We start from the raw sequence: 20,337 nt of genomic DNA on the forward strand, positions 1-20,337 counted from the left end.
TATTTGTTTCTAATGGCACTAAAGGTACTCTAAATATGGTGGTAGATGAAACGTGACAACGAAGATGATGATGATATCTCTGGAGAACATTTTGTGGAAATTTCTCCCAATGAACCTGACAACGTTCCTCAGCCTCCTATCTCCTTCATGGAACTTCCTGGACCTAAACATGTCCCTCCATCTGATTCTCTGCCCATAAAATTTATGTTTCGCTTTTCTCTGCTAAACTTCATAGTCACAGAGACCAACTCTTTACTTGTAATGAACTATCACCCAATTCTCACTCTCGTTGTTGGAGACGCACCACAATTGATAAAATAAGGCGTTTATTGTTGTCATCCTGAATATGGGACTGATGAAGAACCTACCATTGTTTCGTACTGTAATACTATAGACCATTTCATTATCCCATGGTTTGGTGAAATGTTCACAAGGAAGAGGTTTCAGCTTCTTTTAATTATTTTTCATTTATTTGACAACAGTAAGCTTTCTCCTCCTGGCTCTCCAAACTATGATCCCTGTGCTCGATTCCAGCCTCTTGTAGATCATGCCAATAGGCTATTAACCCTCTTGGAGCCAGGAGCCGATCTGATCGGCCGCTCACTAGCAGCTGGAAGAGGCCAGAGCTCCGCCTGCTCTCTACTACTGTAAAGTGCCAGGCCGTTTTTAGTAGAATTACGTGCATTTTAACATTCGCGTATATCTACCGGTGTATGTCAAATACCGGCAAGAAATTTTCTACACGTCGACTACATAAAATAAACAACTGATTTAGTGTGATATAAATAATTAAAAAGTATTATTGTTGATATTATGGTTGTCGATAACGTTTACTTTTAGGAAGAGAAAAACATTTTTGCACTTTCTCTCTCAATATCTACTTTGAAAATATCATCTACGATACAAAAGAATGTACGACTAAATGCAGAATTTATTTCCAAATATAAATCTATAAAATAATTATTTTGAACGCGAAAAATAAAAATATAAAAAATTAAAATTCAAACGTATGTCCCTAATGAAAATAAGACAATTTTACTCACCGATAACATTCATGTATATATCGATGTATGGCAAACACTTAAGATAAATTTTATATATGTGGTGTAGATTGTATAAAAATAGTTCTGAATTATTAAAAAGTAAAAAATAATAGTTGAGATTATAGTTTTTATTTTATCGGAAATCTCCTTTTCTAGTTTTCTGTTTCAGTATCTATTTTTAAAAACATCTTACAATACAGTACAATACAATATGCGTAATTAAAACATATATGGCACTAAAGCCCTGATGGGCCTTGGTCTACTAAGCGACCGCTGCTCAGTCCGAAGACCTGCAGTTTACGAGGTGACGCATGGTCAGTGAGACGAATTCTCTCGTTCATTATTCATGGTTTTCTAGACCAAGGTAGCTCTCTTAGCCTAAGATCTCTCCTCGATTGTCATCACTTAGTTTGAGTGGACCTCGAACCAACACTCAGACCCAGGTAAAAACCGTTCACCTGTCCGGGAATCGAACCCATGACCTCCGAGTGAGAGGCAGACACACTACACTTGACCCGTGGGGACCGGCATTTACGTAATGATAGAAAATTCATTTATGAACAGAATAATTGCTCTGAACGAGAAAAAGAAAAACAAAAAATGCAAACACAAATTTACTATGTCAGTAGTAAAAAAGAAGGAAAATGACAAAATAAATTTACTCACCGAAAATTTTTGATAAGAAGACTCGTCACCGCTATATAATGTTGTTCAAAGTTTGAGACCACTGTTGAAGCACTTAAGGTTATTTACACTAACACTAATCACTTATCACTAACACTAATCACTTATCACTAACACTAATAGGAACAATAGAAAGCGTAACGCAACGTCATATAAAATCTCTGTTTTTTGTTCAAGTAGAAGTTTAAATATATTTTGTTTATTTAGGGCATTTATGAAGAGCTGCACATTTAGTATGCAGGCCCTTATCGCACTTGATGCACACAGTTCGCGACCTCTTTCTCTGTTGCGGAGAGCTACATACAACGCACCGTCTTTCTAATGTACCTGACAAAAGTTTTACGCCACACACAGGAATATTCGTGATAATCTTTTGTCTATTCTCAAACCATTCAGTACTCAGAGATTCAATTATACTGGAGTAGAACTGGAGCCTAGTCATTTTCTTTCCGTTACAGTTTCCTAAATACATCAAATAAGCATTTAAGACCATTCTCGAAATTATATTGAATGCAACTTTTTTCCAGAATTTCAAAGTTCTACGTTCATCTAAATAAAAATACACCATCATGTATCAATGCCACCCATATAACGATTATAGTCTAAGATCACGTTAGGTTTCTTCTTGGGTTGATTAATGTTTCTAGCAGTTGCAGGCACTTCTGTTTCTATTGCAGCTCCGCGTGTACTTATAAGCACCACCTGATTTTTCTGAGATTTTTTCTGTTTGGATCCCACTAGTAAAATTGGCCCCTGTCTGAAATATTTATTACAAACTAATTTAAATGGCTTTTTCACAGCATCTGGTAGTCCCTTCCTGTTTCTTCGTATAGTGCCGGTAATAAATGTTCCAAGTGAGTATAAATGTTTTGCAAGGGGGATTGACGTAAAATAATTATCTGCGTAAACGTGAAAACCTTTCATAAAATAATTCCCTAGGGACATGAGTTTGGTCACTACAGTGTAGGCCAGTCCATTAATTCTGATTTCGTTTCTGTCTTCAGTGGATCTTGCTCCTCGGTAGGTATAAAAACCAACACAATACTTACTAACTGCATCACACAACATCCAAAATTTTATCCCCCACTTGTGATGGTGCTTATTCGGCATGTATTGGAGTAGTTGTGTATGGCATTTAGTTCCAACTAAACTTTCGTCTATGGAAAGTTGCTGATGAGGAGTATAATGATGTCTAAATAGCCTATTAGCATGATCTACAAGAGGCTGGAATCGAGCACAGGGATCGTAGTTTGGAGAGCCAGGAGGAGAAAGCTTACTGTTGTCAACTAAATGAAAAAATTTCAAAATAAGCTGAAACCTATTCCTTGAGAACATTTCACCAAACCAAGGGGTAATGAAATGGTCTACAGTACTCCAGTACGAAACAATGGTAGGTTTTCTTATTAGTCCCATATTCATGATGACAGCTATGAACGCCCTTATTTCGTCAATTGTAGTGCGTCTCCAACATCGAGAGCGGGAATTATGTGACAGTTCATTACAAGTAAGGAGTTGGTCAGCATAGCGATTGGTCTCGGTGACTATAAGGTTTAGCAGAGAAAAAGTGAAAAATAAATTGAAGTATGATATGGGCGGAGAATCAGGCGCAGGGGCATGTTTAGGTCCAGGAAGTTCCATGAACGAAACAGGAGACTGAGGGACGTTGTCAGGTTCATTGGGAGAAATTTCCACAAAATGTTCTCCAGAGACATCATCATCATCATCATCTTCGTTATCACTAGTTTCATCAACAACAGTATTCACAGTAGCCTTACTGCCATTAGAAACAAATAAACGCCTCTTCTTTAGCTGTGGTGATCCCGGGGGCGTGTCTGGTATAATTTCATCACTACTCTCTGAACTAAATTCACTATCGCTATCCGATAAATCATCCGCGTTCACTTCGCATTGTTCCAAATATTCCATTAATTTATCGTCATCAATACCTGCTGAAAATATATCACGTGAACTACTTGCCATTCTGCTGTCAAGAATCCACTCACTGCAAGGAGCAATCTTGTACTGACCGGTTAGCGGTATTTCTAAACACAGGAAACAACTCTTGTGAAAGCTAGAACACCCTCTTAGAAATTCCAAAGCAAGGTCAGGCACACAATATCTTGTAGCCCATTTACTACAGGTTGTCACAAAAGTATGCACGTCACTATAGACTGCCAAAAAAGTATGTATATCACAGAATTTTCAGCCGGCCGATGTAATCGGCTCTGGCAACTTCCGCACGGATATTTAAAGGCCGATCTCATCGGCTCTGGCAATTTAAAGTGCGGGCGCTCGCAGTACCGCCTGGCTCCAAGAGAGTTAAGACATCATTATACTCCTCACCAGCAACTATCCATAGAAGAAAGTTTAGTAGGAACTAAATGCCATACACAACTACTCCAATATATGGCGAATAAGCACCATCACAAGTGGGGGATAAAATTTTGGGTGTTGTGTGACGCAGTTAGTAAGATTGTGTTAGTTTCTTTACGCACTGAGGAGCAAGATCCATTGAAGACAGAAATGAAATCAGAATTAATGGACTGGCCTACACTGTAGTGATGAAACTTCTGTCTCTAGGGAATTATTTTATGAAAGGTTTCCACGTTTATGCAGATAATTTTTTTTACGTCAATTCCCCTTACAAAACATTTATTCAGTTGGAACATTTATTATGGCACTGTACGAAGAAACAGGAAGGGACTACGAGATGCTGTGGAAAAGCCATTTAAATGAGTTTGTAATAAATCTTTCAGACAGGGGCCAATTTCACTAGTGCGATCCAAACAGAAAAAATCTCAGAAAAATCAGGTGGTGGTTAAAAGTACACGTGAAGCTGCAATAGAAATAGAAGTGCCTGCAAGTGCTAGAAACAGTAATCAACCCAAGAGGAAACCTAATGTGATCTTAAGGCTAGTACACACCAAGCGACAAAGTTGCGGAACACGTGTATCGTGACAAGTTCCAGGGATGTCCTGCAACATTTTTTCCGTGTTTGGGACTGTCGCGATACAAAAGTTGCATGTCGCAGGTCTCCCATTCGAAATGGGATACGTGATACAAATGTTGCGCAACATGATGTAGTCTGGACGTGTCACGAGGCAAATTTCCGGGACACGCCGATGCCAGTGTGGAGATAGCCGGCACGTGTTGGTGTTGGTGTTGGTGTTATGTTGCGTATTCTGTTGTTTTGTGATGGAAACTACTCTAGAAATCATTGAGGATTTACACACCCTCCCTTGTCTTCGGAATGTTATGACTACCGAGCATAAAAACAGAGACAAAAGGAGGGAAGCAATGGAGTCTCTGGCTAAAAAGTTCACTATGTCCATTCATGAGATGGAGAAAAAGATTCACAACATTAAAAGCACATAAAGCAATTTCTTGCACCATTTCCCACCGATTCCTGTGGAGCAACTGGCTCTATAGATGTGGTCGCAGGACATTGTATTGCAACAGTCTAGGGACAGTGTCTCGCAACTGTCCCCATACAATGTCCTGCAACTTTGTCGCTAGGTGTGTACTAGCCATTAGGTTATAATAGTTTATATGGGGGACATTGATATAAATGACATGATGGTGTATTTTTGTTTAGATGAACGTAGAACTTTGAAATTCTGGAAAAAAGTTGCATTCAATATCATTTTGAGGATGGTCTTAAATGCTTATTTGTTGTATTTAGAAAACTGTAACGGAAAGAAAATGACCTGGGCCGATGACCTTAGGTGTTAGGCCCATTTAAACAACTAGCATCTTGAATCTATGAGTGCTGAATGGTTTGAGAATAGACAAAAAATTATTATTACGAATATTCCTGTGTGTGGCATAAAACATTTGTCAGGTAAATTAGAAGCTTAAGAGAGGTAAATTAGAAAGACAGTTCGTTGTATGTACCTCTCCGCAACAAAGGACGCAAACTGTGTGCGTCAAGTGCGATAAAGGCCTGTATACTAAATGTGCAGCTCTTCATAAGTACCCTAAATAAACACAGATATTTTTATTAAGTTGCATTAGGCCTTGTTGCATTGTCTTTATTGTTCCTGTTGCTGGCACCGTGGTGTAGGGGTAGCATGCCTGCCTCTTGCCCCGAGGCCCTAGGTTCGATTCCCAGCCAGGTCAGGGATTTTTACCTGGACCTGAGGGCTGGTTCGAGGTCTACTCAGCCTACGTGATTAGAATTAAGGAGCTATCTGATGGTCCTGGTCTAGAAAGCCAAGAATAGCGGCCGAGAGGATTTGTCGTGCTGACCACACAACACCTCATAATCTGCAGGCCTTCGGGCTGAACCGCGGTCACTTGGTTGGCCAAGGCCCTTCAAGGGCTGTAGTGCCGTGGGTTTGGTTTTTATTCTTCCTGTTAGTGTTAGCGATAAGTGATTAGTGTTAGTGTAAATATATGACTATACCCCTAAGTGCTTGAACAGTGGTCTCAAACTTTGAATAACTTTAAATATCTGGTGATAAGTCTTCATTTCAACAATTTTCGGTGAGTAAATTTATTCTGTCATTTTCCTTCATTTTACTAGCGACATACTATATTTGAAGTTGTATTTTTATTGTTTTTTTTCTCATTCAGAGTAATTATTTTATAGAATTCTGTTCAGAAATAAATTCTCTATCATTACATAAATGCTGGTCTCCACAGGCCAAGTGTAGCATGCCTGCCTCTCACCCGGAGGTCATGGGTTCGATTCCCGGCCAGGTCAAGGATTTTTACCTGGGCCTGAGAGTTGGTTTGAGGTTCACTAAACTTAAGTGACCCTAAGTGATCACAATTGAGGAGATATCTGAGGGTGAGAGGGCGACCTTGGTCTAGAAAACCAAGAAAATTCGTCTCACTGACCATGCGTCACCTCGTAAACTGCAGGACTTCGGACTGAGCAGCGGTCGCATGGTAGACCAAGGTCCATCAGGGCTTTAGTGCCATATTTTTAATTACAAATATTCTGTTGTATTGTAAAATGGTTTATTTTTCAAATAGATACTGGAACCAAAAACGAGAAAAGGTTTTCCATGAAAATAAAATCTATAATATCAACTACTAATTTTTATTTTTTAATAACTTAGGATTATTTTTTATACTATGTAGTCTGCACATAGAAAAGTTCTTGTCAGTATTTGCCTTACAGCAATATATAGGCAAATTTTATTGGTGAGTAAAATTGTCTTGTTTTTACTAGTGACATACGTTTGAATTTTAATTTTTTATGCTTTTACTTTTCTCGTCCAAAGTAATTCATCATCATCATCAATGTCCTACTCCAGTCACCCGGGTCTGGTTCAAAGTAATTATTTTATAGAATTATATTTAGAAATACATTCTACATCATTACGTATGTTCTTTTGTTATCGTAAATGGCTTTTTCAAAGTAGATATTGAGAGAGAAAGTGCGAAAATGTCTTTTCTCTTCCTAAAAATAAACGTTATCGACAACCATAATATCAACAATAAAATGTTTTTTGATTCTTTACATCACTCTGAATCAGTTGTTTATTTTATGTAGTCAACATGTAGAATATTTCTTGCCCGCAAATTTTAAAATACCGGTACATGTGTTGGCACTAAAAACGGCCTGGCACTTTACAGTAGTAGAGTGGAGGGGGAGCTCTAGCCTCTTCCAGCTGATGGTGAGTGGCCGACTAGATCGGCTCCTGGCTCCAAGAGGGTTAATGTACACACCTTGAAGCGTTTAGGCAACTGTTGGTAATCATATGGGGAAGTAAGGTAAGTGACTAAAAAGAGAGAACATAATCATGCACGGCACACACTATCAGTCTTGGCTGAGGGGGAATTGCATACCTTTGCCTCCCGTTTCCACATCAGGCAAATGCTGGGGATGTACCTTAATTAAAACCACAGCCACTACTTTCCCATTCTTGTCATCAAACAAATAAATAAATAAATAAATGAATGAATGAATCCACTGACCAGAAAACAGATTAATCCTTTTTTTTTTGTCCAATTCTGACTGAAATAAATTTAAAACTCTGATCCTCATATGATATGTTTTAAGATCAACTTACTGTAGCCTTGAAAGCTTGATCTAGGTCAGCTATAAGGTCCTGTGCTTCTTCTAGTCCTACAGATAAACGAATCAGGTTATCTGTGATACCAAGGCGGATGCGGTCTTCAATTGGCATTGCAGCATGTGACATCTGGGAACTAGACAAGACAAAATATTTAATGTACACTGATCCAAGAACTACAACAAAAATCTGTAACCTATAATCTGTGTCAAACGGGAAACATTCTAACGTCATGAGGCTATTCAGAATTGTCCAAGAGGAGCTATGTTCTTGCATTATCCCACCTGCTCAATGCGTTGAATTCCATGGAAAATTTCATTGCATTAAATGGCAGGTGGGTCGGTGGTTGAAGTGTGTTAACTCCAGATATACCTGAAATTGAGTTGTCAAGTACCTTGTGGAAGAATGCGAGATGCACGCATGTGTATAGTGTGCTAACTCCAGTCTCAGATAGAATTGAAGATATTATGATGTGTTTTCTGTGTTGATTCGCTAACATCATGGTTGTGGATGTGTAAAGAGCATTATTTCCCTCTCTATAGGAGGTAATGTACTTTTCAAAATGAGCATAAGAAATACACTAGTGCAAACTGCATTAACTCCTTAGACAATAAATATAGCATTATTAATAAAACTGGTATTGATAAACATCACAACACTCATAGTACTCGACAATGTGAAATGTTATTCCCACCACTTTGACACATTCCGATCATTTTCATTATTACCATTCTTTTTCTCTCTGCGGAGAGATGTTATTACTTCTCTAAGCATAATGTATTCAAGATGAATGAAGATGGTGCATTTATCACTGGAAGAAGTACGGAATACTGAATATACCATTAGAGATCCAGATAAGTTAAAATGCTTTTCATTGTTCTCACTTATTCTTTTTAATAATTTTCTAGGATTATTCCCCTACATTTTTACATGTTCTAATCATCTGGCCTTAATACTTGCCTTGACTCTTCCATTATATGAATGAATCAATCACACAACTCATATATTTGCTCATATAGTACCTCAAGGTACCCCTCCCGTCCTTATACCATTAGTGAAACGATTAGTGATATTATTCGTCCAGGGAACCTAGCTGTCCGTTCAGCAGCCATTATAATTGCTGGCCATCTCCTTCTAACCCTACTTGGAAATACTGGCCCTTCCTTGGTCCTCTCAACACTTTCTATCCTACTTATTGCTCAGATACTTTTAATAACATTAGAATCAACAGTGGCAATATTTCAATCATATGTTTTTGCTATTCTAGTCACACTCCATTCTAGAGAAGTAAACTATGGTAACACATTCAAATCTCCCTTAAAACTTAATTAACCTTGGAATTTGACCCTTAACAGATGCAATCAAAGCAATAACAACAACTATAATGTAAGAGGAATGCCTGTACGTTAGCTTTGTCGGAGAGCATGGGTTGATGCAAGGATGTGTACGGTCCATGCTAGGAACCACAGAGAGAAGGGTAATTGAATAAGTTCTTATGAAATTAAAGTCTTTGTTTATTCAAGTTAGACAAGAAATATATCACCTTTTACAGATGTGAATAATGGATTTGAGAAAGTCCAAACAGTGATTGGAAGTGACGGTCTCTCTTGGCATCAGCATTGGTGATATCCCGTGTTGCCAGATTCCTTCCCCCTCACCTTGGATCTCCTCTCAGCACCATGGCACCACATTATCCCTCTTTCCTCTTTCATGGTTTCTAAGTCACGTTTCAATGTTTCATTAATTTCTTGTGTATTTAGAATCCATCTTTTTATTAGATTCATCAAACTGATTTTCAATTTCGGCACCTGCATTATTGATTCTACATTCTAAATTACAGTTAACTTCTGCCAATTTTTTATCAATAGATTCTGTTAATTGCGTAATACTAACATTGGTTGCTTCATTAGCTTCCCTAAGCTGAGTTATACTAGCATTCATTGTGGTAATAAAAGCATTAGTGGCCTCACTTGATTCAGCGATACGAGTTTCTAAATTAATGCTAAGTTGATTCATGCCAGTATTAGTTGCTTTAATACGACTTTCTAAGTTAGCATTTGATTCAGCAATCCTGTCATTTAGACTGACTTTTAAAGCCTCAGTAGCAGCTAATATATTATCCATGTTGATTTTGTTATGTTCACAAAAAGCAGAAAACCCAGTCATTCAATTAAGTTTCAAGATCACCATATTTGTCCAGTGGTAAAGTTCAATGTTCAAAATTTACCAGCACAAAATATGAAAAACTTGTATGATCAACAATCATTTACACTGTGCATAATCAAAGTTTGAATACTGTTCTTGCTCTTAGTCTATGATTGTACCTTTAAAAGTTTAAGTGCCTGTTTATATGAAATTAATTTACAAGTTCACTTGTAAACAAACAAACAAAACAAAAAAAAAATCACTTGTGCCATTAGATTCTAAAATTAATCACTGTTCTGTGCTACTTTAATTGGAAACAAGTCCTTGTGCCATTAGATTCTAAAATTAATCACTGTTCTGTGCTACTTTAATTGGAAACAAGTCCTAATTTTACAAAAGTCAATGTGAACTGTTGTATCATTGCTTTCCTAGTTATTCGTGATCCTAGTTGATCAAGGTCCTGGTTAATCGAGCTCCACGCCTTTGGGGGACACTTTACTATAGCCTTTCTCTGTAACAGGAACGCCCATAGTTTAGCTTTGTTGGAGAGCATAGATTGATGCAAGGGCATGTACGGTCCATGCTAGGAACCACAAAGAGAAGGGTATTGGAATAAGTTCTTGTGAAATTTAAGTCTTTGTTTATTCAGGTTAGACAAGAAATATATCACCTTTTACAGATGTGAAGGATGGATTTCAGAAAGTCAAAACAGTGGTTGGAAGTGACACTGGCTCTCAACATCGGCGTCAGTGATATCCCGCGTTGCCGGACTCCTTCCCCCTCACCATGAATCTCCTCTCAGCACCATGGCACCACGTTATCCCACGGCGGTTGACAGGTCTTGACGGTCTGATGATGATCAGGATCGAACCCGAGAGTCTGACGCCTGATGATTGATTACGTGCAATGTGGGATTATTGATTTAGCATTTAATTCCATTTTGGTCCCATGAAGGGAGTAAAGAAGTGTATAGGCATCACATAGAATGTCAATGAGAATTGGTATGACACTTCTTTACTGCATTGCACATGTTGTGAATTAGTACCTTCACTGAATATTACTACTCAACACAGTTCGTAGAATTTACAAGTTCCACAGTTCATAACGAAAGAAGAACATTAACATTGTTCAATATAAATTAAATGATTGTTGTTCGATGCACTTGTCAACGTAACTCAAGTTTATCACAGTTCATAATGAAAGAAGAAGATTAACACAGTTCCACACAAATGAAATGTTTATCGATCAATGCACTGTTCTAGTGCACCAAGCCTACTCAGCAAACACAGTTCAAAAACCTCGAGTTTATTCTATCACTGAGGCATAGTCTCATGAAAATAAATTCTGTTATTAAAGCACAGTTTTCACAAAATTAATTAAGTCATTAAGGCACAGTCTTATGAACCTAAAAGGCAAGATTATAACGTGATCAGCATAGTTCAAAGGAAAGAAATTAATAATGTTCAACAAATAAACGCAACAAATAAACGGCACAGTCTTTTGAAATCATTATGATACAGTTCGTTGCGAAATACTGACATGAGTCAAATGGTCTCGTTTGTAACTGAACTATCACTTCCCTGAATATGTACAATAACACGGTGATAAACTATTATGTGGCGAGTCCACCCAGTTTTTGCAAGTTGATGATAATTTGTGATTATTCGCTTGGAGAATTTTGTACCATTCTCAACGATGTTAATTACTCAAACTGTTCAAGTTTTAATATGTAAGTCTATCATCTGTTGACAACTCAAAATATTATATCACTTTCTATCTCGCACATAAATAGAATTCAAAGTTTCCACCTTCGACACTTAGAAATTTGCACATCCACAGATGCGAACACTTGTACTTTGTGTAAACACAACTTCCGTCGGCATCCTGTCGAACAGAGTAACGATATCTTCCACAGCTGGCCGGCACACATTGGCAGCTGGGAATACACACAGATACTGATTTAAGCCAACTCAACTAGCTCCTTTTATACCCGTAGTCCGGACATCATGTTTTCTCATTCGTCAATCTTCTATGTTCAATTTCTCGATTATCTCATGCCGCTTTTAACGAAATTTGGTATACTACCCTGTGTTGTTATGGGCTACACGATGATATAATTGAAATTTTTGTATCACATTTGGTTCTGGAAATCATGAGATGGAAGGAATCGAATGTTCGATAGCTACGTCATATGTCCTTGGCTGGCTTTCCATCAGCGAGCAAGTTGCGTGCATAGCTGTTACATCCGTCACCTGCACGCACAGTAGTCTTTTCAAACCTCTTGTACATTTAAAGATAAAAACTTCATTGTTCCGTATTGAAATTATTGATGTTAAAAATTAAATAATTGAAAAGGAGGTTCAACCTATTCAATACTAAAAGAAGGAAATGCAGTAATCACATTCCTATTTAAATGTACAGCTGTTGTTACGCGTTGCGCTCGTATGCACCAGGAATACTTTGATAATGAATGTCGCTGTGGCATTCCCGTTTCATTTCCCCTACCCCCCCTCCCCCCTGCTCAGGAAAAATAAAATTAATAAAATATTTTATTTTTGACTAGGTCATTTCAAAGTATTTCTTGAGGTTTGTGGCATTAAATATTCCCTCGACGTTGCCATTCATTCTTTCCACCTGGTAGGCACCGTTATCTAGTGCAGTAGCAATCCTATACAGTACTAAAAATAGGGGGCAGAGTTTTGCATATATTCTCTGCTCAGGATGAGTTACTGCAGGTTTTCTTACGATGGCCTAGGGATTGATGTAATGTGTGATGCATTTCAAAATAATACCATCACTCTCCATTTGTTTGATTACAACTCGAGCCTTTTTGAGGTATTTTTCAGATATCGGATATGGCCGTTTCTTGTAAGGTGAAGGGTCTGTCACATTTAGATGGTGTACAAAATCCTTAATGACACCAGGTTTGTCATCGAAAACATCTGGGAATCTCCTGAAGATCTTTTGGGTTGCCTCTGACACTTCTTTATCAAATTCTGGGCTTTCAGCCACACTGGAATATATGGTGAAGTCATAGTGACCCTTATTAAATTCATCATCGATGATGGACGCTTCCTGGTCCTCAATGGATTCCACTTCCACGGGTTCTCCCTCTTCATGAATATTTTCTTCGACAGGCAGAGCCTTGCTCATCTTGCTTTCGATTATCTCCACTGGGGTATCAAATCCCTGATACTTCACATTATCATTGTTAACCAGCTGTAGCTCTACAGACTTGACATTATAAAACTTTATTGAGCTGGCAGGATAATCAATGATTCCTCCATGTTGTATGAGAAAAACAGATCCAAGAATTATGTTGAACTTTATCTGGTTCAAGATTAGGAACACATGTTGAAATTTGACACTTCCAATCTCCAGTTCAACAAATGCCTGGAATTTACATTTGATGGCCTTGTCGGGAACAATTCCTTACCTTACCCTGGACAACAGGTATGGTCGAAATATCAGTCTTCCCTTGTGCTACGTCAATTAATTTGTTGGAAATTAAAGAAGCCTCTGAACCTGAATCAACTATTGAGCTTACATTAATGTTGACTAATTTGAAGCTAATGATGAGTAAACTATGTTGTATTCTGGGCTGTATTGGTGTTGAATCCTCTTTTCAGAATTAGAGATATAAACCGGAGCCTAAAAGTTATGCTATACAAAACCCTCATTCACAGTATAGTGATGTACAGAAGTGATACGTGGACCCTCCCAAAGAAAGCCGTGGAGAAGATAAGATTCCAACGAAAGGAAAATCCTGAAGAGAATTTATGGATCCATATGCATACAAGTGGGATTGGAGAATTAGATATACCAATGAACTATATTCCCTGTATGGGGAGGCACCCCTGTCACATGTCATTCAAATTAAGAGACTTAAATGGGCAGGTCATCTAATTAAAATGGAAGAACACCGAATCCCATAGAAGGTATTCTTAGGAGACTTTGGAGGAGGAAGGCCTGTGGGAAGGCCAGGTAACAGATGGGAAGGTGGTGTACATCAGGACGCAGCACACATCCTCAAGATCCAGAATTGGAGAGTTGCTGCACGAGATCGACAAGTTTGGCAGAGAACAATTGGGGAAGCCATGACCCGAAAACGGGCCGTCGTGCCATAGGGAAGGGAAGATTGGTGTTGAATCTTCATATAATAAGTCAACATCATCCAAATTCCAGTATATGGTGGCGCTACAGATAACCTCTCCTTCATCCGGGTTTTCAGGCAATCTCTTTATTGCTTCATTGGAGTTTTTTTTTGGTACCTGTGGTTTTGAGATTCATCTTTTTGTTTCTTCTTTGAACCTGTTCCTAGTATTCCAAAGAAGATGCTCCGGGTAAACCTTCTCCTCTATTCTTATTTTGTACGTATTCACGCATATCTCTTCAACGTTTCTCTATTTCTTCCCACTGAGAATTCCTATTATTATTGGGCTGATCTGCCGGTTGGCTCCATGATAGTCCTTGATAGCTCGATAGCTGCAGTCACTTTAGTGCGGCCAGTATTCAGGAGATAGTAGGTTCGAACCCCACTGTCGGCAGCCCGGAAAATGGTTTTCCGTGGTTTCCCATTTTCACACCAGGCAAATGCTGGGGCTGTACCTTAAGGCCATGGCCGCTTCCTTCACACTCCTAGCCCTTTCCAGTCCTATCGTTGCCATAAGACCTATCTGTGTCGGTGCGACGTAAAGGAACTAGCAAAAAAAAAAAGTTTTGAACGTTCGCCACTACTAGGATTTCCTGAACCTTTGCTGAAAATTGAAGCATTACGACTTGAATAAGTTCTTACTCTGGTAAAGGAGGGTCGAAGAACTCCATCTTCATGAGCTGGGATATTAGAAAATCTGAATACTGCGAGGAATTGATGGCAGTATTGTATTTTCAGGAATACAATTGAAGTTTAATTAAATGCCGAGTTTCAGCATTCCAGAATCGCTTGAGTAGGGACTAAATTTAAAAGCAGTATACTACATTAGCTCCCTTCCTTCTAATAATCTGGACGCCATGCGCAACTGACGTTCTGGTTTGATACGGTTTTCCTGAAAATATTCCTTGAGATTGAGGAGAAATTCTGTAGCCATGTACTCCTCTTTCCCTGAAAATTTGGTTGGTTTTTCTTCAGTTATCTTTAAAGCTGTAGAAATGTTGAGGGTTTCTCCACTAAAAGTTTAGAAACTAGATTATATGAAATCTTGTTCTAATTGAGAGACCTCATTGTTAAGAGCTTCCGTATTTCCCTGGAGTTCAAGTTTCATGGTTTTAACTTGTCCTTGTATGGAATTCTCAACTTCCTTTACTTCCTTCTCCAAATCTGCCTTAACTGCTGATACATAGCAACCTTTGTGAGTAATCTGAGTGCGAGCATAATCTAATTGTGTTTTGAAATGTTTATCAGCCTCTTCTTTCTGAATTTTTAACAAATTAATCTCATTTCCTATTTTTTGAAGTTATTTTTTACAGATTCATGTAGGTTGTCTGTATAGAAACATTCTTAGATTATGCAAGTGACAACTGTCCATGGGACTTTTTAAAATCTCCTTTTAGATTTTCTACTTTTTTGATAACATCCTGCTAAGTAGGGAAAATTGTTTTCAAGTCCTCAGCTACTTGTGATTTGATTTCCTCTTTCATGGCTTCTAAGTCACGTGTCAATCTTTCATAAATTTCTTTGTGGATTTAGAATCCTTCTTTTTATTAGATTCATCAAACTGGTTTTCAGTTTCGGCACCTGCATTATTGAGTCTACATTCTAAATTACAGTTAACTTCTGCCAATTTTTTATCAACAGACTCCATTAATTGCATAATACTAATATTGGTTGCTTCATTAGCTTCCCTAAGTTGAGTTATACTAGCATTCATTGTGGTAATACTAGCATTAATGGCCTCACTTGATTCAGCGATACGAGTTTCCAAATTAATGCTAAGTTGATTCATGTCAGTATTAGTTGCTTTAATACGACTTTCTAAGTTAGCATTTGATTCAGCAATCCTGTCATTTAGACTGACTTTTAAAGCCTGAGTAGCAGCTAATATATTATCCATGTTGATTTTGTTATGTTCACAAAAAGCAGAAAACCCAGTCATTCAATTAAGTTTCAAGATCACCATATTTGTCCAATGTTCAAAATTTACCAACACACACAAAAAAAAATGAAACACTTGTATGGCCAACAATTATTTACACTGTGCATAATCAAAGTTTGAATACTGTTCTTGCTCTTAGTCTATGATTGTGCCTGTTTATATGAAAAATAATTTACAAGTTCACTTGCAAAAAAAATAAAATAAATAAAATTAAAAAAAAATCACTTGTGCCATTAAGATTCTAAAGTTAATCACTGTTCTGTGCTACTTTCATTGGAAACAAGTTCTAATTTTATGAAAGTCAATGTGAACTGTCCTTAAAATGGACTAAATCAATCTTAAATGTTTATAAGTTAAATTTTTTTAAAGTATTTCTCTAGTGAATGGAACGCAAATGTAAAGGTATAAATTGTATCACTGTTTTCCTAGTTAATCGTGATCCTAGTTAATCAAGGTCCTGGTTAATCGAGCCCCACGCCTTTGGGGGCCACTTTACTATAGCCTCTCTCTGTAACAGGAACGCCCGTACTTTAGCTTTGTCGGAGAACATGGGTTGATGCCAGGGTGTTTACTGTCCATGCTAGGAACCACAAAGAGAAGGGTATTTGAATAAGTTCTTTTGAAATTTCTTTGTTTATTCAGGTTAGACAAGAAATATATCACCTTTTACAGATGTGAAGGATGGATTTAAGAAAGTCAAAACAGTGGCTGGAAGTAACGGTGGCTCCCCGCATTGGCGTCGGTGATATCCCGCGTTGCCGGACTTCTTCCTCCTCACCATAGATCTCCTCTCAGCACCATGGCACCACGTTATCCCACGGCAGTTGACAGGTCTTGAAGATCCGATGATGATCGGGATCGAACCCGAGAGTCTGACGCCTGATGATTGATTGATGCAATGTGGGATTATTGATTTAGCATTTAATTCCACTTTGGTCTCATGAAGGGAATAAAGAAGTGTATAGGCATCGCACAGAATGTGAATGAGATCTGGTACGACACTTCTTTACTGCACTGCACATTTTGCGAATTAGTACCTTCACTGAATATTACTACTCAACACAGTTCATAGAATTTATAAGTTCCACAGTTCATAAATGCCTTTGCTGGCAGGACATAGATCTGTCTCTGTCTTATCCTTGACTTTGACAATATGAAAGTGACTGAGGTATGAGCGATGCTAATAATGCTAATTCCTTATGCAGCGAGTCCCTGCTATGAATGGTGTGAAAATGTTGCTCATAGGGTCGGTTGATGCATTTGAGTGGGCTTGGCAGACTGATATGTAATAGCAGCTCTGGCTTGGTGAGGAAAGCAACGGGAAACTACCTCACTCCTCATTTCCTTAGTACACCTCTTCAGTGATACCTACGACATCTATGATAGCTGATGGCAGAGCTGTTGAGGATCCCACCAGTGGAAGCGCTAACGGACTGAACGTACATACATACAGTTCATAATGAAAGAAGAAGATTCACACAGTTCAACATAAATTAAATGATTGTTGTTTGATGCACTTGTCGACATAACTCAAGTTAATAGAATATCATACTTTATAATGAAAGAAGAAGATTAACACAAAACTAAGGTTGCTAGAAGGAAACCATAATTTAATTTCATCGATTGCAAATGTTCTACACGGGGGTGAAAAACTGGTAATTTCACAGTTGAAAAAGCCTAAAAAGAGCTTAAATGTTTTTAAGATTAGCAGTGTTGAACACAAATGAAATGATTGTCGTTCGATGCACTGTTCTAGTGCACCAAGTGTACTTAGCGAACACAGTTCAACAACCTCAAGTCTATTCTGTCACTAAGGCACAGTCTCATGAAAATAAATTCTGTTAATAAAGCACAGTTTTCACAAAATAAGTTAAGTCATTAAGACACAGTCTTGTGAACGTAAAAGGCATGAGAATAAGGTGATCAGCATAGTTTGAAGGAAAGAAATTAATACTTTCCAACAAATAAACGACACAGTCTTCCGAAATTATTATGATACGGTTCATTGCGAAAGACTGACATGATTGATGGTTATGAATTTCATGTTTTTGGTCCGTATTGAACTGAGAATAATATATAAGTAATAATAATAATAACGTAAATGTTTCCACCTTTTCAATACTACAATATATTCACAAAATTACAAAATTATACGGTACTAGTTTCGACCCCTAGAAACTAGTACCGTATAATTTTGTAATTTTGTGAATATATTGTAGTATTGAAAAGGTGGAAACATTTACGTTATTATTATTATTACTTATATATTAGACTGACAGGAGTCAAATGGTCTCTTTTTTAACTGAACTATCACTTCCCTGAATATGTACAATAAACTATTATGTGGTGAGTCCACCCAGTTTATGCAAGTTGATAATAATTTATGATTATTCGCTTGGAGAATTTTGTACCGTTCTCAAGGATGTTAGTTACTGCAAGTTATAAATCTCATTCCGTATTGACGGTTATCACTTTACAAAAGAAAATATTTAAAAATCCTCCTTATCAATACAAATCCATTGATCAATTTCTGGTGCATATGAACGCAACTCATAACAACAGCTGTACAAGAGGTTTGAAAAGACCGCTGTGCATGCAGGCAATGGATGTAGCAGCTATGCATGCAACCTGCAATTGATCAATTGATTTGTATTGATAAGGAGGATTTTTAAATATTTTCTTTTGTAAAGGGACGTTAGTTACTCGAACTGTTCAAGTTTTAATGCACAAGTCTATCAGCTGTTTACAACTCAAAATATTATATCACTTCCTATCTTGCACAAAAATAGAGTTCAAAGTTTCCACCTTCGACACTTAGAAATTTGTACGTCCACAGACGCTAACACTTGTACTTTCCATAAACACAACTACCGTCGGCAGTCTGCTGAACAGAGTAACAATCTCTGACTGATATCTTCCACAGCTGACCCACACACTGTGGCAGCTGGGAATACACACAGATACTGATTTAAGTTAAATCAACTAGCTCCTTTTATACCCGTAGTCCGGACGTTGTGGCTTCTGATTCATCAATCTTCAATTTCTTGGTTATCCTACCACTGATTTTAATAAAAATTGGTATTCTACCCTGTGTTGTTTTGGGCTACATGATGATATAATTGAAATTTTTGTATCACATTTGGTTCTGGAAATCATGAGATGGAAGGAATCAAATTTTCGATAGCTACGTCATATGTCCTTGGCTGTATTTCTATCAGCAAGCAGGTTGCATGCATAGCTGCTACATCCATCGCCTGCATGCACAGCGGTCTTTTCAAACCTCTTGTACAGCTGTTGTTATGAGTTGCGTTCATATGCACCAGAAATGCTTTGATAATTAATGTTTTTTGTGACATTCCTGTTTCAATAGGAATAACTAAATGATTTCACCAAGATGATGTCTCCCTTTTATTCTTAGTTTTAACCATAATTACTCTAACCATAATTCAATTATGGTGTGATATTACATGTGAGGGAACTTATCAAGGTCTTCACACCCTACCAGTTAGCAGGGGATTATGATGAGGAATAATTTTATTTATTGTCTCTGAAGTATTCTTCTTTATCTCCTTTTTCTGAGCATTCTTGTACAGAAGCCTCTCACCTAGAATTGAATTAGGAAGCCTTTGACCCCTTCTGTGTATCCAGCCTTTCAACCCTTCACCGATTCCTCTTCTCAACACTGCTATTCTACTTGCTTTATGTGTAACAGTTACTCGAGCTCACCACAGCTTAACAGAAGGAAATTATAGTCAAGCCACCCCCAGACTATTCTTCTCAATCTTACTAGGCATCTACTTCACTATCCTTCAAGCTTATGAATATACCAAAGCCCCTTTTACTATTAGTGATGCCGTATATGGATCAACCTTCTTTATAGCAACGGGGTTTTATGGTTTATACGTCATCCTTGGAACTACCTTCCTCTTAACATCAGCTGTGCACCTATTAGTTTTTAGAATGGAACCTTTATTATACTGTGATACCGATAATGATCCTAAATTTTAATTCACTAAATTTAAGGCATTTAAGAAATAACAGATGTAGTTTTATTGGCATTTAATATAATGTCTATGCTGAGTTCCTAACAAGTGGTAATAGGTAACGTTCATTGTATTCAAGTAGTGCTAAGTGTTACACAGTAGCAGCTGTTAGTTATGGAGTCGTCATGACTGAATATTTGAGGCACTTGGCTATTGGGGTTTAGTTTCTTTGGGTTGGTGAGAGTGGTAGTGCATCTAGAGTTCTGTGTCAGTGGTTAGTAAAATGTGGAGCCTGAATCTCTAACACTCTGATGTGCCTTCATGGCCTGTAATGATCAGCTGTGCACCTTTTAGATTTTAGAAT

At 37.8% G+C, this 20,337-nt stretch overlaps 1 protein-coding gene across 1 annotated transcript in view; it reads right to left on the minus strand.

Moving 5' to 3' along the window:
- The window catches only part of Cth (Cystathionine gamma-lyase), a 664,174-nt gene that overhangs the window by 201,898 nt on the left and 441,939 nt on the right, over nt 1–20,337 (minus strand). The window contains exon 12 of the mRNA XM_068225275.1: nt 7,751–7,889. Coding sequence (XP_068081376.1) covers nt 7,751–7,889 — 139 coding nt within the window. The remainder of the gene's footprint in view (nt 1–7,750; nt 7,890–20,337) is intronic.

The sequence above is a fragment of the Anabrus simplex genome, chromosome 1 (assembly GCF_040414725.1).
Source record: "Anabrus simplex isolate iqAnaSimp1 chromosome 1, ASM4041472v1, whole genome shotgun sequence".
NCBI lineage: Eukaryota > Metazoa > Arthropoda > Insecta > Orthoptera > Tettigoniidae > Anabrus > Anabrus simplex.